General features: G+C 42.5%; 1 protein-coding gene across 2 annotated transcripts in view; it reads left to right on the forward strand.

Annotated features, from left to right (window-relative positions):
- Positions 1 to 18,615: 18,615 nt before the first annotated feature.
- Positions 18,616 to 27,989, forward strand: part of gys2 (glycogen synthase 2) — a 59,128-nt gene continuing 49,754 nt past the window's right edge. The window contains exons 1-4 of one of the 2 annotated variants that reach the window (XM_041202997.1): positions 18,616 to 18,736; positions 23,711 to 23,892; positions 26,456 to 26,647; positions 27,670 to 27,855. In XM_041202997.1, coding sequence (XP_041058931.1) covers positions 18,616 to 18,736; positions 23,711 to 23,892; positions 26,456 to 26,647; positions 27,670 to 27,855 — 681 coding nt within the window. The remainder of the gene's footprint in view (positions 18,737 to 23,710; positions 23,893 to 26,455; positions 26,648 to 27,669; positions 27,856 to 27,989) is intronic. The other variant, XM_041202998.1, reaches the window with a different exon arrangement.

Here is a 27,989-nt window from a genome sequence, read left to right on the forward strand (position 1 = left end):
TCCCCCTGCCAATCTAGAGGTCCCAGTGCCTCAGAAATCTGAAGCCCTCCCTCCTGCACCATCTCTCCAGCCATGCATTCATCTGATGTATTCTCCTATTTCCATACTCATGAGCACGTGGCCTTGGAAGTAATCCAGTGATAACTACCTTTGAGGTCCTGCTCACTAATCTCTTTCCTAATTTCCTGAACTCAGCCTGCAGGACCTTATCCCTTTTTCTATCTATATTGTTGGTACCAATGTGGACTCCGACCTGTGGCTATGCACCCTCACCCTCCAGAATGCTTTTAGCTGCTCGGTGACATCCATAACCCTTGCACCAGGCAGGCAACATACCATCCTGGAATCACATCTGTGACCACAGAAGTGCCTGTCTGTTCCCCTAACTATAGAATCCCCTACCACTGTGGCTCTCCTCTCTTTCTCCTCCCTCCCTGCTCAGCTGAGCCACCCATGGTGGTCATGACTCTCGTTGTTCTCTCCAGTCGAACCCTCTGCCCCATTGGTACTCAGAACTGAGTACCTGTTAGAAAGTGGGATGTCCTCAGGGGTCTGCTGCACTATCTGCCTTGTCTTTCTTGTCTATCTGGTAGCCGCCAAGTCCCTCTCTGCCTGCACTTCCTTAAGCTGCGGGGTGACCATCTCCCGAAACATGCTATGCACATAATTCTCATCCTCACAAATGCACCTCGGTGACACCAGCTGCTCCTTGAGTTCCAAGATATATCACTCAAGTTTTTCCTTTTGCTGGTACTTTCTGCACATATCCAGGACATGGGTAGCATCCTGGAGTCCCCACATGGTACAGGATGCGCACTTGATGGGTATGAGCAGTTCTGCCGTGCCTCTAATTATTTATTTACCGCATTAAAATTTGAAGTTAAGTAAACACAATAAAATGTTAATTAATTACTTTTAAGGAGTTAATTTATAATTTATGACTCCTACAACACCCACTAAGCTTTATTACTGCCAATAAAATTACCAATAATAACAAAACTGTACAATTACCAATAAATTACCTGAGTTGTGAGGTTTAAAGTTTTACATTTTCTTTCTTATCCAGATGTTTATAGACCTTTCCTCAAAATAGTAAACTAAGCCAGCTATTTATACATAGCCCCTTGCTCTAAGAATTTACTGACCAATCAACTTATGAGGTTCCTGAGGCATCACAGTTTGTTTTAACTCTGTTTCTTCAGCAGCTGATTGGAGTGGAGTGCTTCGCTGGTCCCCAATTGCAGGTAAGTGAAGGCCTCCAGCCTAGGCATCAATTTTTGGCCCATCCCCGATCAGGTTACACCCAGATCCACTCCTCTGGTCCCCGACTACAAATCTCAAAGTCATGAGTGAAGTGCGGTTCGCCAGGTGCACGCTACTTATATCCAGCCATGAATCAGACTATTAGATTGGTCTAATTATCCGCTGGCAAGGTGATTAGATTAGGAGTGCGAATGTGATTTTGGTGAACTGGCTTTTTAATGAGCGTTCACAAGATGGAAAAGCATGCAAATATAGTTCCTGACATGGTGCAGCAGCAAACTTGATCCACCATGAAAGTCTGGAAGAGAAATTGTAGCCTGTCTTCCCACCGGTGGAAAACTGACTTTTGGCCTCACTCCATATCATCCTATCCCATCTGCCATGATTCCTGTCACTGGCAGGACTGGAAAATCCCACCCGATGAACGGTATCTGGAATTCAGGGGGAGGGTTGCAACTAGGCTCCATTGGAGGATCTAGGGTAACCATCTCTGCTTCTTGGGACTTACTGCCACATTCCCATTATGGCCTTGGGAAGCAGCAGCAAGTGAGGTGGGGAAATTTGCTGGAAAGCGCAAGGCCCCTGCCCTGGACTGGTGTGGGGGTGGAGGTGGGGATTGTTATGTTCTTCTATTCGGCATAAACGTACCAATCATACAACAAGGATTGGTAAAACAATAGAGCAGGTTTTATTTGAAGATAAGACTGTATACAGACAGTGGTAACTGGGTAGCTCAGTATGCACGTCTGACTTCTACAAGCTGATGTAGACTGAGTTCAGAATCATGGGATTACTACATCACATCCTTCTAGGTAGCAGTGATTGACAGTAGTTTAAGATATGCAGCCTTAAAGGTACATGCACATCATATCACAACAGCGATGGGAGACAAGGTAGTTCCAGGGAGTGGGGAAGGGGTTACACACGGAGGAAAATCCTGGTTGGGACAATGATGCAGAGACTAGGCTTGAACACTCTCTTTTTCCAATGATTTTCACTGTCACCCTGTCTAATAGAAAAAATTTAAAGTTGTCATCCTTGTTTTCAAATGTCTTCATGGCCTTGTCCCTCCCCATATCTGTAACCTCCACCAACCCTACAAGCCTCCAAGATCTCTGTCCTCCAATTCTGGCCTCCTGAACATCCACTATTTTAATTACTCCATCATTGGTGGATGTGGTTTAAGCTGCCTCGGCCCTAATCTCTGGAATTCCCTCCCTAAACTTCTCTACTTCACTATCTCTCCTCCTTTAAGATGGTCTTTAAAAGCTACCTCCTTAGCCATCTGCCTTAATATTTACATATGTGGTTCAGTTTGTTTCATTATGCTCTTGTGAAGCGGTATTGGGCATTTTACTATGTTAAAGGTGATATATAAATGCAAGTTGTTGTTGTTGTAGGGGGAATTGTGGAGGAGAACCTCAGTATCTGTCCAGACCTGTGGAGCAATATTTGTTTGCCATGAATATGTATTTGAAACATTTTCCTGTATTAAAGGCAGTATATAAATGCAAGTTGCTGTTACTATTATAGTTGCTGCAAGATAAATTGGGTATAACTGAATGGTGTCAATCCCACATTTTCCTTTACCTACCCGCCTACTCCTCCAACTTTCTAAGCTCAGTAAGTTTATTTGTATTTACTAAAACAAACTGAGAAAAATGAGGAATTCCTGCCCCAAATAATAGTCAAAGAGTCTGAGTTTCTGTCAGCAATGGCGGAATGCCAAACTTCCCCTTCTCTATTTGCATTAGTTGACCAGCTGGATAAGTGCTCCATTGCCACCTATGTTTGTGTTGTATGTCAGCAGAATAGTTCAACACTGGAGCTAAAACTCAATTGTATTTTCCATGAAGAAATCATCTGAATCAACACGTTTTATAAATGTGGGCTGATGCAAAGTATCAAATCCATTTTGTTTCTCTTTTCCAAGCATGATTAGCATCTGAACAGCAGGTTTAGAACTGTTTAATTTACTTAGTGTCAGCTGTGGTTCAGGTGGTAGCACTCTTACCTCTGAGTCACAAGGTTCTGGGTTCAAGTCCCACTGGTGAGAGTGCAAGATGCTACTCCAGTGTAGTACTGAAGCAATGTTGCACTCCAGGGAAGGTTGTGTCTTTCAGGTGAGATGTTAAACTGTGGCTCCTCTCCCTGCTCTAGTGGATGTAAAATTCCCATGGCACTAGTTTGAAGAAGAACAGGGGAGTTATCCCCAGTGTCCTGGCCAATATTTATCTCTCAGTCAACATGACAGAAACAAAAATGGCATCATCACATTGCTGTTTGTGGGAACTTGCTCTGTGTCCAATGGTTGTCGTGTTTTCTATATTACAACAGTGATTACACTTCAAGAAGTACTTTGAGAGGTGGTCATGAGAAGTTTCATATAAATGCAAGTCTTTTGGTTTTGTATTTGTTCTGAAATGGCTTTGCTACCTTCTCACCAGCAACATGCCTTGTGAAAGCCCAGTGCAAAGGTTGGCTTTGGGAGCCCTTACACTTTATTAGACAATGATGCTAAATACCATTGACTTAATCTGATGTTGAATCCATGCACACCCGACAATGAAAAGGCTCATTTTCAATGGGTGACATAAAAACAAGTTTCAAGATGATCAAGGGTCAGCTATCTTTATTGTACAGGATCCAATCAAGGCTCTGTGCCATTGCACTGGTCGTGTGATCCCAGTGCACCCTTAGTTTCCCACAAGCGAGCATGTCCTTTTTTAAAAAATATATTTATTTAAAATCAACTTCCAACATGGCCAAGAGCCAAATTGAGGTAAGTTTTACAATCAATAATTTTTCCAAGTATAAAAACACACAAAAAAGATAAAGAGAGCAGAAAAAAATAATGTATTGATTATTAGGTTAGTGTCTTTACATTATTAGGGTTCAAAATTTAGCAGTCACTAGAGTTTAGTTATTGTGCGGTGATGAGGTGTGACATTTGCCTATTCTTAAATCTTGATGTCGTACATCTTAATTCCGTTAGTTGTTTTGACTTCCATAGCTGGCAGCCGCTGAGATCTGTCTGCTGGTAACAAATGAAGTTTGGAGTTCAGCAATGACCTCGTGACAGAACGGCAGAGTTGATCACATTTGTTCTCGAGTATCTCCAGTTTGCAATCATGTAACGCATCTGAGCAACTACAGTTGCATAGCCCAGCAATTTTTCCTCTGGACATATTTATTCAATTCCCTTTTGGAAGTTATTATTGAATCTCCTCCCATTCCCTTTAGGGAAGTGAATTCCAGATTGTAACAACTTGCTGTGCAAAAACATTTCTCATCATTTTTCCTCTGGTTCTTTTCCCAATTGTCTTAAGTCGATGCCCTTTGACCCTTCTGCCATTGGAAAGAGTTCCTCCTCATTTATTTATCCAAATTCTTCATGATTTTGCACACCTCTATGAAATCTCCCCTTCTCTGCTGTAAAGAGAACAATCACTACTTCTCCAGTCTCTCCATGTAAATGAAGTCCCACATCCCTGGTATCATTATAGTAAAACCACCTCTGCGACCTCTTGGAGGCCTAGACATCCTTCCTAAAGCGTGGTGCCCAGATTGGACACAAGGCGATACATAATAGAGGCGACTGGGGTCTCCCCTGATGAATGTAGAGTTGGTGAGAGTCCCACATTGCCTCTTTTAGGGAAGGCCTGCCATAATAAGTGCTACTCAGGCACTTAATTGGACAGCAGTGGGCCTTCCCCAGGATCAAGGACCCTGGGTGGGGTGGGGGGAGGGGGGTGGGTTGGTGGTGGAAGTCCTGCCTGCCGAGAGCTGCCAGCCATTCAGATGTCAGCAGCTCTACTAAAGCAGTGGCTGCTGTCGGCACGACCCCACATGAGGCCTAGTATCATCACTGGACCACATTCACAGCTAAGTGATGGCAGAAAGGAGGCCAAGGGATGGGGGTTGTGTGGGAGTGGAGGGGGCTCTCAGAGGGTCCCCCTTCCTGATACCGGTCCTTTGATCAGGCACGGAATGTCTTTGAAACAAGAGATGCCCCCTCGGGAGCCCGCAAGCAACCCCACACAGGTTTGCTTGTCGTGCTCCCTACATGGTGAGCCCCCTGCCCACTGCTGGGTGAATATGGATGAGACTCATAAGCAGCATTAATTGCCCACTTAAGGGCCTCAATTGGCAGCAGGACAGGAAGGTCTTTCATGGGCCTTCCCATCATGGACTTAGTCAGCGTGGAGGTGGGAAGGTAACAGGCCTCCCACCTGCCAACTTCCTGCCTGATTTATTGCCCCCGCCCACGGCAAACTCATCACAGAGGAAGACATTAAATTCCTCCTTCTATTCCATCAGAGGTCTAACCAGTGGTTTTTAAAGGTCTAACATAACTTGCTTTTATACTTAATGCATCTCATTATGAAACCAAAGACCCTGAATCCTTTTTTACAGCCTTTGTAACTCGACCTACCAGCTTCAAAGATTTATATACATTCTCCCCCAAGTCTCTCTGTTTCTGCACTCCTTTAAAATCATATTATTTTGTTTATGTTGCCTCTCTGTGTTTAACTTCATCTGCCATGTCTCTGCCATTACTATTCTCCTCATTGTTTACTATATTTCTGAGTTTTGTGTCATTTGAAAACTTTGAAATGATGCCCCATATGCGTCAGGTTATTAATACATATCAAAAACAGCAGTATTTCTAAATCTCTGGGGGACACCACTGTATGCTTCTCTCTATTTTCAGTCCTTAGCCAATTTTGTATTCAAGCTGCTACTGCCTCTTTAAGCCCATGGGCTTCAGTTTTGCTAACAAGTCTATTATGTAGTATTTTACAAAATGTCCTTTGAAAATCTATTGGTTGAAAATTTCTTCACGTAGGGTTACTTCAAGGCATAGGTTTCTTCAGCGATATTAATGATGAACATCAGACAGGCCACTCAGATTGAGGATGGCATACTGGCCACCCCTGAGGAATCAACATATTCTGTTAGCACTGCTTTGCAGTGGCACTACAGCAATTAATTTTTAGCCCAATGTGCACCACAAGCACTGCACTATGTTTATCAGTATTGGAATGAGCATATATTTCATATAGCTAAATATTGGGAAGGCTGAAGCCATTGTCTTTGACTCCCAGAACAAATTCCACTCTATAGCCATCAACTCCATCCTGCCACTCTATAGCTATCAACCCCATCCTGTTTGAGGTTGAACCAGACTGTTCATGGCCTTGGTGTCACGCTTGCTGCTGAAATTACCCCAGTTGCTGAGGGAAGTAAGGGTGGAGGTGGCGTATGCTCTGACCATAATCTTCCAATGCTACATAGATGTGGGAGGCATTGGAGGGTTGTAAATGTTACACTTCTGTTCAAACTGAGGAGAGGAATAATCCAGGCAACTACAGGTCAGTTAGCCTAACATCAGTGGTGAGGAAACTTCTGGAGCAATAATCTAAGAAAAAATTAATTGTGGAGCCCCACATTTACCTTTCATGTGGGTGTGAAGAGATTTATTCAGGTTAAAGCAGGTATCAGAGGATTTCATTATTAGGGAACAATAGAAACCAAAGCTGTTTTGACAGAGCAAGTAAAGAGGAGGCAGATGAAAATACTTATAAGTAGGACAGGTTTTGAGAAGGTAAATCAAGAAAAACTATGAGTTTTTAACTAGAGAGCATCATTTAAATGAGAAGAAAAATGGAGAGGTTAGAATTTTTTTTATACAATAATTTGTTAGGACATGGATGCCCTTTAGCAGAAATATTTGTACAAACATTAGCTTTCAAAGGGGATAAATAGCTAAAAAAAAAATTTTAAAACTTTAAAAGATATAAGAGAAGGGCATGGAGATGGGACTAAACAAGTTACTCCTTTAGAGAGTTGGAAAAGGCACAGTGGGCTGAATGGCCTCCTTTGTTGTGTAAAATGTTATCTTTCTATGATATACTTTAAGGCAGGTAGTAGAGATGTTATCGAGGAGGATAACAAATTAGCACAGCAATAAAAATGGGGTACTTCAAAGTTACTCTGGAATAAGGCAAAGGCTCACGGTCGTAATGGTCAGGGGTTTCTAGAATGCACACAAAAGGATTTTCTAAAATTGATATTTTTTCCATGCCAGACAAGGAAGGATGTATCAACAGATCTGCATCTTAGAAGCAAAGCAGGACAAATAAGAAATCTGAAAGTAGGAATACTCTTGGGAAACAGTCATCATAACCTACTTAAATTCACAGTCGAAACCGATAAAGAAAGAAGGCTGTGATCATCCACCCTCAAATCAAATGGTGGGAACATTTGGTTTTGATACACTTGAGTCCTGAAAAACAAATTTATCAAAGGAGTAGTTAAGCTCTACAGACCAGAAATATACCTGGTTCTGTTCCAGAGTTGTGGTCAGTTAATTGCCCTCATTCATGGTATCAGTAGGCAAGCTTCAGTTGGCCTCAGTGCCTCTAAGTTAGGGGAAGGATCATTAGCCAGAGCTCTTGCTCCTGATTATTAACCAATGACCCTAACCAGAAGGGTACAGGTGGAGACATTGTATGAAGAAAGTATTGGTTGATATTCCTCCTCTAGTTGTATAGTCTATCACTACTCAGTGTCTCACACAAGAATAATGGTCACTTCACTTGTTATCTTAAGGTGTAGATCACCTCAGACAGCAGCTTATTCTTCAAGAAAAGAGAGAAGACAACCATCAAAATAAAACCAATTTGAGTAATGAAGCTGGAGATTTTCAGTAGCTCTGTGGCAAACCACGAGAACGGACAATATAGAGTTAGGAAGTAACTCACAGCCTGGTGAGGTGTTGCAAGTGACTGTGAAAGTAATTTGAGTCAGGACTTTATTTCATGGCTTGGTATCTCATGTTCTTTTAACTTTCTACCTCAGGGGTTAGACTGAGAACGTAAGTGACAGAAATATTTGCAAAGGATCCTGATAAATGGTTAAACACTGTAATGAAGTAATAAGGTGGAGATTGTTCCCTTAATATATTTCACAATCTGCTTTTAGAGTTTATGTTGATGGGGGTTGATGGAAAGATTCCACAGTTAATTTTAAACCTATCAGTGTCAGTAGAAACTAGGACAGTCTAGATCACAATACTCTCTTGCATAAATAAAATGTGTTTGTTATTCTACACGTGCAACTTTAAATATATTTATTCATTTGTTCTAAACCCCCTATCCAAACATAATTTGCCTTTGTTTAGAAATAAAATGTGTATCAAGAGTTGTAAATGGATTAAAGATGTGAATATAAAATGTTGATAGGTATATGGTATATAGGTATATAGGGGTGCTCTGTCCCCTATTATTTGTCATTTATATAAACGACATAGCTGACTATGTGGGGGGTAGGGTTAGTAAGTTTGAGGATGACACAAAGATTGGCTAGGTGGTTAACAGTGAGGTTGAGTGTCTTGGGCTACAGGAAGATATAGACGGGATGGTCAAATGGGCAGATAAGTGGCAGATGGAATTTAACCCTGAAAATTGTGAGGTGATACACTTTGGAAGGAGTAATTTGACAAGGAAGTATTCAATGAATGACGTGACACTAGGAAGTTCTGAGGAACAAAGGGACCTTGGTGTGTGTGGCCATAGATCTCTGAAGGCAGAGGGGCATGTTAATGGGGTAGTGAAAAAGGCATATGGAATACTTGCCTTTATCAATCGAGGCATAGATTATAAAAGTAGGGAGGTCATGTTGGAGTTGTATAGAACCTTGGTGAGGTCACAGCTGGAGTATTGTGTGCATTTCTGGTCGCCACATTATAGGAAGGATGTGATTGCACTGGAAGGGGTGCAGAGGAGATTCACCAGGATGTTGCCTGGGATGAAACATTTAAGTTATGAAGAGAGATTGGGTAGACTTGGGTTGTTTTTGTTGGAGCAGAGAAGACTGAGGGGCGACCTGACCGAGGTGTACAAGATTTTGAGGGGCATGGGCAGGGTGGATAGGGAACAGCTGTTCTCCTTGATTGAAGGGTCAGTCATGAGTGGGCATAAGTTCAAGGTGAGAGATAGGAGGTTTAGGGGGGGATTTGAGGAAAAACTTTTTTACCCAGGGCGTGGTGACGGTCGAGAATGCACTGCCGGGGAGGGTGGTGGAGGCGGGTTGCCTCATATCCTATAAAATGTACCTGGATGAGAGCACTTGGCACGTCATAACATTTAAGGCTATGGGCCAAGTGCTGGTAAATGAGATTAGGTAGGTAGGTCAGGTGTTTCTCACGTGTTGGTACAGACACGATGGGCCGAAGGCCTCTTTTGCACTGTGGTTCTGTGATATGCCTTCTCATAATTAACCATTGGTATCATAGGCCTTAGTGAAAAAACATTTGGGGTTGAAATTGGATTTTGGAGGGGGCACAAAGTTGGTATGATCTGGAATGCACTGCCTGAAAGGACAGTGGAAGCAGCTCCATTAGTAACTTTCAAAAAGGAATTGGATAAATACATGAAAACAGAACATTGCAGGACTATGGAGAAAGTGCAGGGAGGTGGGACTAATTGGATAACTCTTTCAAAGAGCTGGCAAACGCACAATGGTCTGAATGGCCTGCTTCTATGTTGCGTTGGGCTGGATTTTCTGGAGACCATTGGGACTCGAGCCCTCCCATTTTGTTAGCACCCCACTGGTGCAACCTTCCAGGATGCTGCCTCCTAATTGGATGCCTCCGTGATCACTATACTAAGAGTGTGCCGGTAGTGATGTCAGGCTGACAACCCCACTGGGAGAGGTGGTCGCTGCCAGGCGAGCATAAGGCCCTCGACATGGGCACCCTTGGCTGCTGTATTGAGTTCATGAAACAAAGAGGTTGGAAGATATTCAGGCCATTGAGTTGGAGGGGAAACCCTCCACAGACAGGGCTGCAGCCTTTCGCCCCCTCCCCCCACCCCCCAACACACACACACACACACACACAGCAGTCATTGGGTCATGGAGCCTCTGTCTCCTCTGGTTCCTGGCCTGTTGCTTGGAGGCTGCCTTGATTGAGCTGGCGGCTTCCACACATAATGGGGTGGCTGCTCCAACATCGGTGAAGTACCTGCAGTCGCAAAATGGTGCCTGAGGCCTTATTCCATTAATTGACTTCCGAGCTCTGTAGAGTGCGCAGCCCACCGAGTTCCCAGTCCGCCTGGGAAACTCTTCCTAGATGCGGGAATGCATTGGAAACCATCCTCACAGGACCGGAATATCCTATGATTTTGTGATCCTAAAACAGGTGGTAATGGGCATGGCCCAGTCACCAGTTGTGCACACAAACCCTTAATGTCCCCATTAGCACATTTCTTAGCTAATATCACCAGTGTCAACACCTCCTTGTCCTTTTGTCTATGACATCTTTTGGCAATCTCCACCTATCATTGGCCCTCTATCCAGCTCTACCTGTGCCACCCCCTCTTAAACCAGCTTATATTTCACCTCTTTTCTATTTTTCCTTAGTTCTGATGAAGAGTCATTTGGATTCAAAACGCCAACTGTATCCCTCTCTGCAGATGCGGTCAGACCTGCTGAGTTTTTCCAGGTATTTTTGTTTTTGTTCTAGATTTAGCATCCGCAGTGTTTTGCTTTTAACCTGTTGTGCATTAACTGATTTACCTTCGCATTGAAGTTGATGTGTATAACAAATGAACAAGCCATTAATTAGCATCTGCTTGGTAACCTCATCAAAGTTAAATTTCCCCATTAATATCTTTTCTGTTGCCCTGTACTAGACCGAGTCTACTGACAAGGGAGTGTTTAAAATAAGATTCATCCACTTGGTTATAAAGGGAAGGATAGCTTGTTTATTCCAGTAAACTGTCACTGGTATGATTTGATATTCATAATCCCAAGTATTTGAAATTGCTTCTACATGATGAGGTCTAATAAGTAGACAAATTTCACCAGGAGGGGACAGCTTGCAATATTGTAACAATCCACATTTCCAAATTCAGAGTAGCAAAAGCGATTTTTTGTAATCGCAATATGTTTGTGTCTTAGCAGGTCTATTTTAGTTAACTGATCTCAGTCAGGTTGATAGGGCTGGTAGTGAAGAGATAAGAAAGAGGCAAAAGTACCACAGTCCATTGTTGTCTCTCGGGTAAGGAAGGGGGAGAAAAATCCCTCATGATGCTTTTCCTCTCACCTCATATCCTGTTATTAAGTGTGCATTTGAGCATGGGCTAGGGCTCAGCTATAATGTCACCCTGGTGACATTAGTTTATCGAAATCCACTGCCTGAATTTAAAAGAAAGACTTGTATTTATATAGTGCCTTTCATGATCTTCAGATGTCCCCAAGTGCTTTACAACCAATTGAGTACTTTTGAAGTGTAATTACCATTACAAAATAGAAAATGTGGTGGCCAATTTGCACACAACAGCTCCCTTAAACAGCAAGCTGATAAGATGCACTTTAGGAATTCACCAAGGCTGCTTTGACAGCACCTTCCAAACCCACGACCACTACCATCTCGAAAGAGAAGGGCAGTAGCACCTGGAAGTCCCCCTCCAACCCACTCACTTCCTGACTTGAAAATATATCGCCGTTCCTTCACTGTTGCTGGGTCAAAATCCTGGAACACTCTCCCTAACAGCACTTTGGGTGTACCTACACCACATGGGCTGCAGCAGTTCAAGAAGAGAGCTCACCACCACCTTCCCAAGGGCAAATAGGGATGGGCAATAGCCAGAAAAGCCCACATCCTGTGAATGAATTTTTAAAAATGACCAGATTATCTATTTTAGTGAAATAAGAACATTCTGATGAAAGGTCATTGGTCACTGGCCTGTAACGTTAACTCTGTTTCTCTCCACAGATACTGCCTAACACTGTTGCATTTCTCCAGCACTTTCTGTTCTTGTTTCAAATTTCCAGTATCTACAATATTTTGCTTCTGTATCTGTTTTAGTGATGTTGATTGAGGGATAAATATCTTTTCAATGTTCTCCTGTCGCATTGTGCAATGATCAGCCTGCCACCAAGTTAGAATTTAGTGGGGGCTAGCGCCTATTTATATGGTTATTCTTCCTGAATTAAAGGGTCCACCATTGCTCATTGGAATCACCCTTGCCTCAGAGATGGAAGGTTGTAGCTCTCAAGTCCCCTGCTAGAGACTTGAGCCCACAATTCAGACTGGCACTCCAGTGTAATACTGAGGGGGTGCTACTCTGTTGAGAGATGCTGTCTTTCAGATGAGACACTAAACTGAGACCAAATCTGTTCCTTCAGGGAGACATAAAAATACCACAACACTATTTTTAATAAGAAAAAGGGGACCTCTTTCCAGTGCCCTGGCCAATATTTATCTCTCAACTAACTTCACTAAAATGCATTATCTGGTCATTATCACTTTGTTATTTGTATGATCTTGCTGAGTTTCCTACATTACAACAATGGCTACATTTCAAAAGTACTTCATTAGCTATAAAGCACTTTGGAACATTCAGAGGCCATGAAAGATGCTGTAATAATCCAAATTATTTCTTTGAATCCCATTCACTGCCAATTATACGCACTTAAGCTTCTTATTGAAAGATGTGACATTTTGCATATCATGCTTTGAGACTCTCTTTAACTTAGTGATAGAATCTTAAACCATGGCATGAAGTATCCCTCTGGTTACTGTGTGTGCCAACACTTTTAGGATTTTGCAATTTTTGTGGAGCTCCAGGACTTTGTTGGCAGCATCCTTTGTTATTGCAATGAGATCTAGCTGGTCCGCCAGCAATGGTCCAAGATTGTGTAGCTCACCCAGTCCATGCATGCTGCCATCAAAACCATGTGTGCTGGTGAGAACATTGACTGGTTTGGACTGGAAAAATTCCTCAGCGAACTCCCAAGGGAGCAGAAGCTGAGAAATGCCGCCATCGTCCCCACCCCATTACCCACATCCCACTGATGGTATTTTATATTGGGAGCACTAAGCTCTTGGCATGAAGATAATCAAAGCCAACCTTGGCATCAATGATAGCAGGAGTAGAAACAAAAAACAAATCCACTTGCGATATGATTCCACATGGAGACACAGGAGTTCCTGTCTTTAACAAGGGCAAGAGACGTGATCCAAGTAACTTTAGGCCCCTCAACCTGAAATCAGCCTTAGAGAGAATTCTTGGAATGGTTTGGAGGAGTTACTCTTTAGAGTAATTTGGTGAGCATCAGCAAGCCTGGGTTTAGAAATGAAAGATCCTGGCTGCCAAAGCACCCTAACTTCTACCAGGACATGGATAGTAGAACTCCTCTGTGCTGTTTACCTGGAATTTCGGAAGGCTATTAACAATAAAACAAGGCATCCAAAGTATAACTTGGGGCTGGATAAACTGATTAGAGAATAAGAAGTATAGAGTAACTCAGGACAAGATATTCAATTAGCAACTAGACACTGACTCCTAAATCAACCAAATTGCTGAGGCCATGTTTAAAGTCTGTGCATCATGGATAAGATTCATTGGTCTGTATCAAGCCAGACAGGAAACTGGCATAGTGTATAAGGAAGGAAGGGAAACAAGCAATAGTTTCATGGAACATAAAGAGATTAAAGAGGAGGAGGTGCTTGCTGCCTTACAGCGAATAAAGGTAGATAAATCCCCCGGGCCTGACATGATATTCCCTCGAACCTTGAGGGAGACTAGTGTAGAAATTGCAGGAGCCCTGGCAGAAATATTTTAAATGTCCTTAGCCACAGGTGAGGTGCCTGAGGATTGGACGGTAGCTCATGTTGTTCCGTTGTTTAAAAAAGGCTCCAAAAGTAAACCAGGTAATTACAGGCCAGTAAGCCTGACATCAGTAGTAGGTAAGTTATTGGAAGGTGTTCTGAGAGATCGGATATATAATTATTTGGACAGCCAAGGGCTGATTAGGGATAGTAAGCATGGCTTTGTGCGTGGTAGGTCCTGTTTAACGAACCTTTTAGAGTTTTTTGAGGAGGTTACCAAGTAGATGAAGGAAAGGCTGTGAATGTTGTCTACATGGACTTTAGTAAGGCCTTTGACAAGGTCCCACATGGGAGGTTAGTTCAGAAGGTTCGGACACTTGGTATCCATGGAGAGGTTGTAAACTGGATTCGAAATTAGCTGTGTGGGAGAAGACAGAGAGTGGTAGTGGATGATTGCTTCTCAGACTGGAAGTCTGTGACTAGTGGTGCGCCTCAGGGATCTGTGCTGGGATCATCGTTGTTTATATCAATGATTTGGATGATAATGTGGGTGAATTGGATCAGCAAGTTTGCTGATGACACTAAGATTAGAGGCGTTGTGGACAGTGAGGAAGGCTTTCAAAGCTTGCAGAGAGATCTGGACCAACTGGAAAAATGGGCCAGAAAATGGCAGATGGAATTTAATGTGGAAAAGTGTGAGGTGTTACATTTTGGAAGGTCAAACCAAGGTAGGACATACACAGTAAATGGTAGGGCACTGAGGAGTGTGGAGGAACAAAGGGATCTGGGAGTTCAGATACATAGTTCCCTGAAAGTGGCGTCACAGGTAGACAAGGTTGTAAAGAAAGCTTATGGCATACTGGCATTCATAAATCAAAGTATTGAGTATAGGAGTTGGGATGTTATGGTGAGGTTGTATAAGACACTGGCGAGGCTAACTTTGGAGTATTGTGTGCAGTTCTGGTCGCCTAACTACAGGAAGGATATCAGTAATATTGAGAGAGTGCAGAGAAGATTTACTAGGATGTTGCCGGGTCTTAAGGAGTTGAGTTACAGGGAAAGATTAAACAGGTTAGGACTTTATTCCTTGGAGCGTAGAAGAATGAGGGGAGATATGATAGAAGTTTACAAAATTATGAGGGGTATAGACAGAGTAAATGCGAGTAGGCTCTTTCCACTTAGATTAGGAGAAATAAACATGAGAGGACATGGCTTTAGGGTGAAAGGGGAAGGATTTAGGGGGAACATTAGGGGGAACTTCTTCATTCAGAGAGTGGTGAGAGTGTGGAACGAGCTACCATCTGACGTGGTAAATGCGGGCTCACTCTTAAGTTTTAAGAATAAATTAGATAGATACATGGATGGGAGAGGTCTGGAGGGTTATGGACTAGGTGCAGGTCAATGGGACTAGCGGAATAATATTTCGGCACAGACTAGAAGGGCCGAATGGCTTGTTTTCTGTGCTGTAGTGTTCTATGGTTCTATGGTTCTAAATGATTAGTGTTTCCCAAATACTTTACCTTTTAATAATAAAATAGATATCAGATTTGTCCATCAATACTCAAAAGCGCAAATGTTCAGTGAATATTCAATATTCAATAGTATTAACACAAATACAAGGCTTACTTTATTTTAACATTCAAGAACTTTGCGGACCTTTGTTCTGTAACAATTCACCCTCTACTGTGCTAAGTGTAAAAGAATCCTGTCTGGCCTGTTCTTCCCTCACTCTTAAAAGAAAGTCATTTGCAAGAGGAGGGAGGCAAGGTCATAGAGAGAATGCAATGTGGAATGTATCAGCAGCATTGGGAGGTCAATGGGAGGAGCTAGAGTGAGTGGTGTAAGAGATTTTTAACCTTCAGCAAGGATCAGCATGTGCTGCAGAATTTTGCCAACTGTATTGTTCTGGTGGTTATGCCATTGAGTTATTTTTATGTCTTTGCACTATTCTCCCTTGGGAGTAAAGATACCAGAGTTGATTAACCATTCGACATGCCACAATATGAACACTCCTTTTGTGTCTGTTACCATCTTTATACCAGAAGATAGCATTGTTAATCCTATCCAAGGCTTGGGAGGGGGGAGGGGGGAGGTGGGTAGTGGGAGGAGGGTTTAATGGGTTCCCAGAACCATATAATGAGGAGAAGTCCCCAAAACCATCCAGCCACAAGTATTCCCATTGGATTCTGGCCGAGAATTCAGAGCCAGAGCTTCAGTCTTCACGTGGCCGAATTGTTTGGAGTGCGACGAAAACAGGAAATGCTGGAAAATCTCAGCCGGTCTGGCAGCAATTGTGGAGAGTTTCTCTCTCCACAATTGCTGCCAGACCAGTTGGGTTTTTCCAGCGTTTTCTTTTCTTATTTCAGACTTCCAGCATTTGCAGTATTTTGCTTTTATCTTACTTAATGGAGTAGAGTTTGAGCCCTGCACCTTCTTACTCAGAGGCAGGAATACTGACATTAAAAGAAAGACTTGCATTTATATAGCACCATTCATAACCTCAGAACATTCCAAAGCACATTACAGCCATTAAGCACGTTTTGAAGTGTCTGTCAGAATGTAACAAATGCAGCAATTTGTGCAGAGCAAAAATGAAAATGACCACATAACTGTTCTTTTGGTGGTGTTGCCCACCCTATCCCCACTCCCCCAATTCTATAATGTCAGCCAGGACATGACTTCAGAATAGTACCATGGGATCATTTATGAAAGGGTGGCAAGGCAGGCAGGCCTCAGTTTAATATCTCACCCAGGAGACAATAACCTCTCTCTGTACTGCACTGGAATGTCAGTCTGGAGCTGGTGCTCAAGACTCTGAAGTGGTGCTTTAATTCATAAACTTCTAACTCGGAGAGAGAGTGCTACGCACTGAGCCAAGACTGACAGGAAGCCACAGGCCACTGAGTGAAAAAACTCGATTAAAACTGGCCTCACTAAGTGACCATTCCTTACATGGGTTGCTCAACAGTGACTGTTGACAAATTATTCAGTAGCGAGGGGCTCAATACTGTCCAATGTACATTCCAACAGTGGCTGGGCACTGTATTATCAGTGGGTATCCTGACTGATCTGCTGCTGAAATCCTCACCTATGTATATTTCTTCCCTCTAGATTGATCATTCCCTTGAATCCTGGCCAGCCTCCCATCCTCCAAAAATGTGAACTCATCCAAATCTCAAATACCCTTATCCTAACTTGCACCAATTCCCATTTACCCTAAATCCCTGTGCTCACTGATCTACCTTGACTTTCAATTCAGTAACATCTCAGTTTTAAAATTCTAATTCTTGTTTTTAAATCCCTCCATGGCCTTGCCCCTCCCTATCTCTGCAAACTCCTCCAGCCCTACAACTCTCAAGATCTCTGTGCTCCTTCATTTCTGGCAACTTGCACATCCGCTAGGTTAATTGCTCCACCATTGGCAGCCATGCCTTCAGCTGTCTGGACCCTGAGCTTTGGAATTCCTTTGTAAACCTCTTTGATCTCTTTCTCTCCTTCTTTAAGCCATTCCTTGAAAATCTCTGAGCAAGCTATTAGGGTTGTCAACTGAGATCAAATGTGTTCCTGGAGGTTTCATCACTTGACTTGCCCCCACACACCTGCCATTAGTCAGCCAACACATCCATCCTTGTGATGTACTGCGTTCCTATGGCAATTGGAAAGCAAAAAGACTCATTACCCAATTGGATGATGTTTGACTGTCACCCGAACAGAAAAATATTCAAAATAGCCAAAAAGTCTATCTGGTAAAGAGAAATATTCAAAGAAAATGACAAAAAATAATCATTTTTTAATATCACTATATCTTTTCTCCACAATTGCACACAGCAGCATCCTGGAGATTGAACTTCAATTCCTGGAGGCTCCCGGCCAATCCTGGAGGGCTGGCAACCCTAATTTTGATTACCCGTTGAACATCGCCTTCTGTGGCTCCTTTTCAAACTTTGCTGGACTATGCTCCTGTGAAGCACCTTGGGGGGTATTATTGCGTTACAAGTGCTACATAAATGCAAGTCGTTGTTGCTGTCGTAAATCCCTGTCCTGAAGGCACTCAGGCAATTTTTTGTTTTTATGGAAAAAAATTAAATAACACGGTTTTTTTTAAACATTTACAGACGAAAACGCTCGGATTTGGTTAAAAAAGATAAACTGCAGTTTTATGTAAATCTGGACATCCGCATACATCTGTGGACCTGCAAGCTTGCTGGGGAGATCCAGGATTCATCTTTAAACGTGGATTAATATACATCATTTTAAAAAGAAAACTTGTGGAGAACGTGTTTAATTGCTCTGGTTTAAGTTATGCACAAAGTAAATGAAACAAAGTTCACTGTTGATGATATCCATCCAAGTTGTTAACCAATATAGATGGTGCTTGAGGTTTGACCCACATTAAACAGCGAGGCACAGCCTGACTGGGGGAGAACTGTGTTCCTTTCGGCAAATGGGCAGGGCATTGGGACACTCACGTGATAAAGGCTCTTGGGCAGACCTCCTCGCTGACGACCCTTCCTCTATCATCGATCAGTCATGGAATTCCTGTGTATCTAACTCGACCTGACTCCCGCGAGGCCCTTTAAACCGCGTCAGGCTAAATCACCTGTTTCCTATCGGGATAGCAATGTTTGGGGAGCACTTTACTGAACCAGAACCCTACGTTAACTGAGCCGGCTGCCGAGCAAGGAAAGTCAACTTTTGTACAAATTGCGCCCTTAGGGATTTCTCAAAAAATGCCGCTGGTCAGGTCACTTTCGGTGACCTCTTTAAGCGGACTCCCTCCATGGGAAGATGAAACTTTGCCTGTGGAAGATTTAATGTTCTTTGAGATTTCTTGGGAAGTCACCAACAAAGGTCAGTAATCGGCTTCAGAAACCTTTGAAACGTAACGAGACGCTCCGCTACATACCCACACCGTTAGGGGGGTTTCAGGTGCGGATTTGGCGTCGGATTTTTAATTGCTGAACGAGTCATTCCGAATGATTTGCCCCGTTCTCTCTCTTTCAGTGAACAACTGGCGAGTTAACATTTTTAATTTGCTTGCCAGCCTCTGTGTTATCAGCTGCCTGGACCTTTGACCTCTCCAAGTTGCTCATTAACTTCTAGCCGGTTGACATCTGGGGGAGAGGCTGGAGTTTGATTTAGAAAACACGATTGGTTTGTTAGCTGGGAAGTTGTAATCGTCCTTTACTTTGAGTTAATAGAGTTTGCTATTTGGATTCGGTTCATGTTCTAGAATAGGGTTCACGAAGCCTGGAACTTTCTCCATGACCTCTAATTCTCCCATGGATAGGCCTATCTAAGGACCTGTTTGTCCTTTTTAAACTGATTTTTGTGTTTAAATAACGTGATGCAAATCACTGAGTCATTGGAAGAGGACTGGACCATCTCACTCCTCTGTAGCCAGCTCTGGAACTCCTGCTATTCATTTGTATCATGGTTGATCAGTAGCACCATGAACTCTCCATATCTCTTGATGCACCTTAATTAACAATCTATTAACCTCCACTTTGAAAATGCCAATTGACTGAGAATTCGCAGCCTGTAGAGGTGGAGAGACTTCCAAATTTCCACCTTTTTATATGGGATAGATGCTTCCTGATTTTACTCCTAAATGCCTTTCTTTAATTTTAATTTTAAGTTTACCCCCCTTGTTCTGGAGGCTGACAAATTGCTGTGTAAAAAAAAAAAATTGACTCAACCCCATAATGCAATCCCCAGGAATAAATTAAGATTGAAAATGCTGGAAAAACTCAGCAGCTCTGGCAGCATCTGTGGAGAGAGAAACAGAGTTAACGTTTTGAGTCTATACTACTCTTCTACAGAGCCCAAAAATAAAATGCCTCGATTGGCAATGAGTCCTTAAGTTAATTCTATATTATTACATGGCATTGAGATTTTCGGCTATGTTTTCGAATTCCAGTTAACAATTTGGGAGGATTTTTGCTTTGAAAAATAAAACCTAAAAGCCTTGCCGATATCAGGGGCAGACGGTGCTGTAGTAAGGAGGTGAAAGGTTATCGGGGGTAGGTAGGACTGTGAAGTTAAGGTTAAAATCAGATCAGCCATGATCTTGTAGAATGGCGGAGGAGGCTTGAAGGGTCGACTGGCCTACTCCTCCTAATTCATACGTTCATATTAGTGGTAATGTCACTGGACTAGTAATCCAGAGGCCTAGGTAACGGGTTCAAATCCCACCATGGCACCTGGTGGAATTTAAATTCAATTCATAAATCTGGAATTGAAATCTAATCTAGGTAATAGTGACCATGAAAATACCATCGATTGTTGTAAAAACCCATCTGATTCACTAATTCCCTTTAGGGAAAGAAATCTGCCACCCTTGTCTGTTCTGGCCTACATGTGACTCCAGATCCAGAGCAATGTGGTTGACTCTAAATTGCCCTCCAAAATGGCCTAGCAAGCCATTCATTTCTAGGGCAGTTAGGGATGGGCCACAAATGCTGGCCTTGCCAGTGATGCACACATTCCATGAAAGAATAGATTAAAAACAACATGAGAGTTCAGAAGTGACCTGAGTTTGTTGTGACCTAAGATACTCAATAGATCTGACACTTACATCGCATTGGAAGGAGGAGCAGTTGTGGTGATAAAGCAAACTATAGTTTTGGAAATAGAGGAGTTTAATTCAAGAGAGATCTGGGGGATGGGTGTAGTGGTGACCTGGGAGGTGAGTGGAAGAGCCTGGCTAAAAAAATATAGCAATGCAGCAGCTGATGGAAAAGTGGAGTGCAAACCAGAAAATTAGGACCAATGAGGAGTATAGTTGATGCAAGGATCAGTGGGAAGGAGTGGAGATTGCACCAGCATTGAGGTAGCTAATTGAAACTTCGGTAAATCTCTGCACCTGCTCAACTTGGTGCTACTCCATCGATGGGATTTTCAGGCCCCGCCCACTGCCCGGATTGTCCAGTTCTGCCAAAAGGCAACAGAGTTTTGGCTGGCCCACTGCATACCCTGCGGCAGATCCTGCTGCAGTCAGGGCTGGAAAACCCTGGCCCCATGGTTTTCTTTTTATTCGTTTGTGGGATGTAAGCATCACGGGCAAGTCCAGAATTTATTGCCCATCTCTAAATGCCCCTGAGAAGGGGATGGTGACCTGCAGTCTGTGTAGTGTGTAGATACATTCACTGTTGTTGGGGAGGAAATTGAAGAATTTTTGCTAATGACAGTGAAGAGACAGCGTTTATAGTTCCAAGTCAGGATAGCATGTTACTTGGAAGGGAACTTGCAGGTGGGGGTGTTCCATGAGTCTGCTGCCTTTGTCCTTCTAGGTGGTAGAGGTTGCAGGTTTGGAGGGTGCTTTTGAAGGAACCTTGGTGAGTTTCTGCATCGCACCCTGTAGATGGTACACACTGCTGCCACTGAGAGTCAGTGGTGGAGGGAGTGAATGTTTGTGGATGGGGTGCCAACCAAGTGGGTTGCTTTGTCCTGGATGGTGTTGAGTTTCTTGAATGTTGTTGGAGCTGCACTCATCCAGGCAAGTGGAGAGTATTCCATGAAGTCCAGAGGGCAAATGCAAATTAACCTAGGGAACACTGGAGCAGTTTGCAACAATGAAGGCCAGAAATCAGGAAGAGGGTGAAAATCAGGCCAGAAGCATGTGAGGGAATGGACTTCAGACTGAAGAGAAGGGTGTAGAAGCAAGTAAAGTTCAGCTTGGAGTTCAGTGGAGATGAGTATTGGGGAGAAGATAAAAGATGGAAGCGAGTTATGTTGCTGTCTTTCCCAGAAGGATGTTTTCTGGACGATCTTTCAATTTTCTTTGTGCAACTGTCCTAAGGCAGAGCTGGCAACCAGCTGGACTTTGACAGTGTTAGATGGGGATCAGAGCATAGGGGGACTGTAGTAACGGTCCTCCCTTGAGCTGGGACTGTTCAGCTAACAAGTTCCCAGTTCAGACTCGGACGTCAGTGGCAGGAGAAGCCCAGCGGAACCAAGGACGAGAAATCCACCTAGAATTGGGAATAGCAACAGAGCAGGTGTACCCATGAATAAGCTCCCATTGATGGAGTGAAGGAACAACAACCAAAACTGATGCCGGTGGACTGCAGGATTGAGATGCAGGGGCATTGAAGAAATGAGGGGAACAACACCGGTCAGAAGCTTGTGGTGGCAGTTCCTGAATGTTGGAATTGGAGATCAATACAAGTAGGGATCATGTATGACACTTTGGAACATGCTGCACTTATAAGTACAGCTTGAACTGCTTGACATTCTGGCCTTTGCTCTCATCCATTACTTCCCCCCCTCATAGGTTCTGCAGACTGGAAAGGAACCAGTTAATTTGGGTCTGCAAATGTGCTGGGGGCTGTGAACTGCTAATTGAAGGCCATGAATGCAAGTGTGATCTTAATCTTTATTATAATTAAAAGATCAATTCTACCGTGATACCTGATTTTTCTCTTGTGTCGGCAGAGGGCACCAAACTGCTGCAAACAGCTGATTCTTGCTGCAGGCGAGAATTTTCCCTCTGGCCAAAAATCCTGTGTTTTGATTTTGTATTAGTTGACTTTTCCTACCATTTATCCTGTCCTCAAGATTGCCAAACTGTGTTTGTGTTTCATTTGCTGATAATGAAAATAAGCTGAAAATATAAAAATATTAATGCCCCCATGTCGCAAAATACAAAACTGAACTGTAACCACTTCTGTGTATCTCCTTGGGCACACAGAAATATTTTGGGAATTTTTTTTTCTTACAGGGTAATGTAAATGAGAGGTTGGACTTAAATGTGGCTCAAGAAGTCTTCAAGGGATGCTTTTGAAGGTGGACAAATTGTAGGTACCATGAATGGGTGCTCCATTGAATGGTGACTGGTAACCAAGAGCAGCTGCCAATAGCAAAGGGAGTGGACAGTGAAGATCGTGTTGCTTTTGGAGCATAGAAGATGTTGGAAGAGCAGAGCTGTGTTCAGAACAAACCAGCCTAAAAGTGATTACTGATGGATAGTAGGGCAAAACAATGGAAGGAGTTTAAAGTCATGATTTTAAGTCAATTTAAGTCAGAAGAAGCCAATGGAGTTGTGAAGATTCAGTAAATATGAGGACCATGGTAGCAGTACTCCTATAAGAGCTTGGCATCAATATGTTGGGTAGGTGATTCAGTCCCATTGCTTACATCTCCAATGAAGGCAGCCTATTCTGATTTAACTCTTCATTTTGGACATGGCATGAGTCACCATCAGCTTGGACAAGGTTTTACATGTGCTTTCTTAAACTTGGTACAATCTTTAATGTTGATGCACTCTTAGCATTTTAATATCCTTTATATCTGCATGCAAAACTTTATTCCGATTCCAAAGCAATGAGGGTACTATTATCAGTTCTGCTATTCTGAGATCTGTAGATCAGACTGTTAAGAACTTGTAATACTTGTCAGTTTTGGCTGTGGCTCAGTTAGTAGCTCTTTGATTCAGGAGGCTGTGCGTTCAAGTTCCACTCCAGAGACTTGAGCACAAAAATCTCAACTGACAGTGCAGTACCAAGGGAGCACTGCACTGTCAAAGCTGCTGTCTTTTGCATGTGATGTTACCAACAGTGCCACAGCCAACACTATTGTAATACAAGCCTTGCACTAATAACTTGTATCTAAACTGCACCTTATCAATGTCCAGCTCCATTCACTGCCAGGGAATTATTTGAAATTTTCTGTAGACAAAAGGAGCAGGCAATTTTGAAATGGCAATATCCCAGAAAGAGCGACTGAGATTATTGACCAGTTCAACAAGTCATTTGGATACACTTGAATGCTCCAGCAATGATGTATTCAAATAGCACATTGCTGGTTTTAATTTCTTTCTTTCAGTTGGAGGTATCTACACTGTGATCCAGACTAAGGCCAAAGTCACAGCAGATGAATGGGGAGAAAACTATGTGTTGATTGGTCCATATTATGAGCATAATGTGAAGACACAAGTGGAAGTGTGTGAGCCAAATAACCCAGCCATAAAAAAGGCAATGGATTCCATGAAGTATCAAGGATTTCAGGTAAGGGGTGCCATCTCTCTGTGGAAGAAAGTCACTTCCATACATTTAGTGAACATTGATTCATGTAAAGCCAATGATTTTGAAGTTATTAGAAAATAGATACAAACCAAGCAGTGCAATTTCTATCTTTTGGAATTTGAACCAATCCTCTTGCTACTCCTAATTCCTTTCAAAAAGAAGAAAGGCCTGCATTTATATAGCACCCCTCATCACCTCAATGTCCTAAAGTGCTGTACAGCCAATGAAATACTTTTGAAGTGTAGTCACTGCTGTAATGTGGGAAACCCAGTAGTCAATTTGCACACAACAAGCTCCCACAAACAGCAATGTGATATTAACTGGATAATTGTTTTTTTATGATGATGGTTGAGTTAACTATTGGACAAGACATGAGGGATAACCCCACCACCCCCATCGTCTTCAAAATAATGCCATGGGATCATTTACATCTGCCTTAGAGCAGAGTGGGCCCCGGTTTAACATCTCGTACAAAAGACAGCAGCTTTGACAGTGCAGTTCTCCCTTAGTACTGTCAGTTGAGATTTTTGTGCTCAAGTCTCAGGAGTGGGACCTGAACCCACAACCTCTGACTCCCAGAGTGCTACCAGCTGAACCACGGCTGACAATAACTGTAACAAATTCAGCATTAGTATAAATGCTTAAACAACTAGGGGACGTGGTTGGAACGTGAAATTACAACATGCAGCAGGTGAGTCAGTAGTTGAAAGGTAAAGATAGATTAACACTCGAGGGTCTGATGACGGAGCTCCCCTAACATAACTTTTCAATGCTGATTAATCTGTACATTCTGACTTTTTATGACTAAAATGATACAGGAAATTCAATACATGTAGCATTAATTTTCTGGGCATCGTAACTATATTCAGAAATTGGATAGTAAATAATTTGTATATAAATTCCAGTAGCTCACTGAACTGCCTTCCTGTCTTATTGATCCTTTGGTCTATCTGGTGAAGCAGTAATTTTATGGTGGTTCATTTCTCTTCGTCTTGTGTAATTTTCCAATTTGACCATGACGAGCGAGGGGCTAACTGCTCGTGCATTGATAAACAGAGCATGATGATTGAGGACGTAAACTTAACGAACGTAAAAACTATAAGAAAACATATACAAGACAACAACTTTTATGTATATATTGCTCTTAATATACTAAAACATTCCAAGGTGCTTCAGAGGGGTGTCATAAAGCAAAATTTGATGCTGAGCTACACCTTGTAGGGTTGTAGAGCTGGAGAAGATTAGAGATGTGGAGGGATAAGGGGTTTATAAATAAAAATGAGAATCAAGGTGTTGCTTATCTGGGAGCCAGTGTAGGTCAGCGAGTAGAGGGGTAATGGGCGAACAGGATTTGGTGCGAGTTAGGATCTAGACAGCAGAATTTAAATGTCAGCACTGGAATGCTAGAAGCACTTGAAATTAAACCTTGATTTAATGCACAGGTCATAATCAGAAATTTTCATCATAGAAATGTGCGAGACCTCTACAATTGGTTTAAATTCATTCTGTAGAGGCATTCGGGACAGATCTTCCTCTCCTAATTTGCTGTTCTTTGTGGCCCACATTGGGGGAAAGCAGGTGTGTTCTGAGTTGAGCTTGGCTATGATACTAGCACAGTCAAACAGCTTGCTAGCACTCACTGTCTAGGCATGACGAATGATCTCACAATTGAAGTACTGGAGGGCAACCATGGACCCAGAGCTCAGCAGGTGGTAGAAAGGGGATGGAGCGAACAATTTGGTGATTGTTCTGTTTTTCTTTCTTTATCTGTTTTTGGGATGTGAATATTGCTGATGAGGTGATTTGTTGCCCATCTCTAACTAACGTTGAGATGGTGCTGAGTTGCCTTTTTGAACCCCTGCAGTTCATGCAGTGTACATGCATCTGTGCTGCTTTCAGTAATGGTTTGTTGCAACTGAGTGGCTTGCTAGGCCATTTCAGAGGGTAATTAAGAATCAGCCATATTATGTATTTGCAGTCACATGTAGACCAGACCAGATAAGGCTTCCTTTCCTGAAGGACATTAGTGAGCCAGATGGGGTTTTTATGGAAATCCAGTGCTTTCATGATTGTTATTACTCAGACTTGCATTTTATTCCAAACTTATTAGAAACATAGAAACATAGAAACTAGGAGCAGGAGTAGGCCATTTGGCGCTTCGAACCTGCTCCACCATTCATTATGATCCTGGCTGATCATCCAATTCAATAGCCTGCTCCCGCTTTCTCCCATATCCTTTGATCCCTTTCGCCCCAATAAGAAATTATGGGAAACGTAGTCGGCAAGATTAGAACCAATGGATTTCTAATCCATTAATTGAATTAAAATTCCCCCAGGTGAAATTTGAACTCGTGTCTCTGGGGCATTAGTCTGGGTCTCTGGATTACTAGTGCAGTAACATTACCATCACCTTACTGTTCCTTAATTAGTTTAGAAACTTGAAAGAATTGGTAGTAATCAGTCAGATGGTAATATCTATGCAAAATGTTCACAAAAGCCTTTTCCAATCAGAATCCACCCTGACTCATGCAATCTCTGTTTCCAGGTTTGTTTTGGCAGATGGCTGATTGAAGGTAATCCGTATGTGCTGCTATTTGATATTGGTTCAGCAGCCTGGAACCTGGACAGATGGAAAGGAGAATTCTGGGATACTTGCCACATTGGCATTCCTCATTATGACAATGAATCGAATGATGCTGTAATTTTTGGGTCCTTAACTGCCTTGTTTTTGAAAGAGGTACATTGACTTTCTTAAATTCTTCAGATTTTACATGTTTCTGAGATTCTTATGAGGAAATGTTGTGAATTAATGTAGAATGTTCCAATATCTCTGACTTCAGAACATCCTCTAATATCTCTCTTCCCCCATACAGAAATGAAGTTAGCTCCTTTCCTGACAAATGTGTTCATGACACAAAATGTCCTGGATTGCAAGTTACATTGCCCAACTCTCTCTCAAGGAGAAATGAAAGAACACTTACACTGGCCTAATAAGGTGCTTTTTTTTTGAAAGCTTGGATTAAAGTACGTTTTGCAGAAGATTTAAGTTTGTGGAATGAGTGGCGCTCTTCCCTAACCTGTCTGCCAGTAGTCACAATCCTGCTACTGCAAAGGCTACTGGGGAATGGCATTTTAATGTCAGAGTCCATCTTGTCCACCTGAGATCAAAGTGTGAACCACTAGAAAGAACATTTTACTGGCATGGAACAATGGCTGGCAAGTAGACTTGAGTGCTTTCCACCATTTAGTGAGATTTTGGCTGATCTGCACCTCAAAAGGCTGAATGGCCTCCTCCTGTTGCTAAGTGCAAGAACCAACACCAAATCCATCACAACTCCATTCAGGTCGGATCTTGGCCAAAGGAGCTCTAGCACCTTTTTTAACGTGAGCAATCTGGTTGCAGCCAGGCAATTTTTAAGCAAATATAAAGCCTCTTGTCAATGTTGACTGGCAAGCAGGCAGGGGCTTCATCTGGAAGGAGTATACAGAGCACATGGTCAAAGGGAGCTGAAAATTCAGAATCCATGAGGTAAGTTGGAGCAGCATCAAATCATGGGCTTAAAATATATATTTTGAAGTGCAATTCTGTATTTGTTTGGTAATGTATAAAGATTCTTCCTTTTTTAAAATAATATGTTGGTTGTTAAATGTGTGAACTTTTACCTTGGCATCTACATGTTTAATGGGCTATTACTCTCACTCCATATACAGTTGTAATTGGCTTATGTCTGATACCCGTTGTTTCCATTGTTTTTCCAGCTTGCTGATCAGTTTCATGACAAGCCAAACCTCATTGCCCATTTCCATGAATGGCAGGCAGGAGTGGGGCTGATTCTGAGCAGAATCCGAAAGTATCCCATAGCAACAATCTTCACCACTCACGCCACACTGTTGGGCAGGTACCTTTGTGCTGGCAATGCTGATTTTTACAACCTACTTGATAAGGTGAGCTTGACTAATTCAGTGATAGTTAATTCATCAGATGATTTTCAAAATGAAAGATGAATCTGTTCACTGGGTTTATTAGTTTTAGCAATGTTTCTTGGCATGACCCATGTTATTGACATTTCAAAATGTAA

The sequence above is a fragment of the Carcharodon carcharias genome, chromosome 13 (assembly GCF_017639515.1).
Source record: "Carcharodon carcharias isolate sCarCar2 chromosome 13, sCarCar2.pri, whole genome shotgun sequence".
Taxonomy (NCBI): Eukaryota; Metazoa; Chordata; class Chondrichthyes; order Lamniformes; family Lamnidae; genus Carcharodon; species Carcharodon carcharias.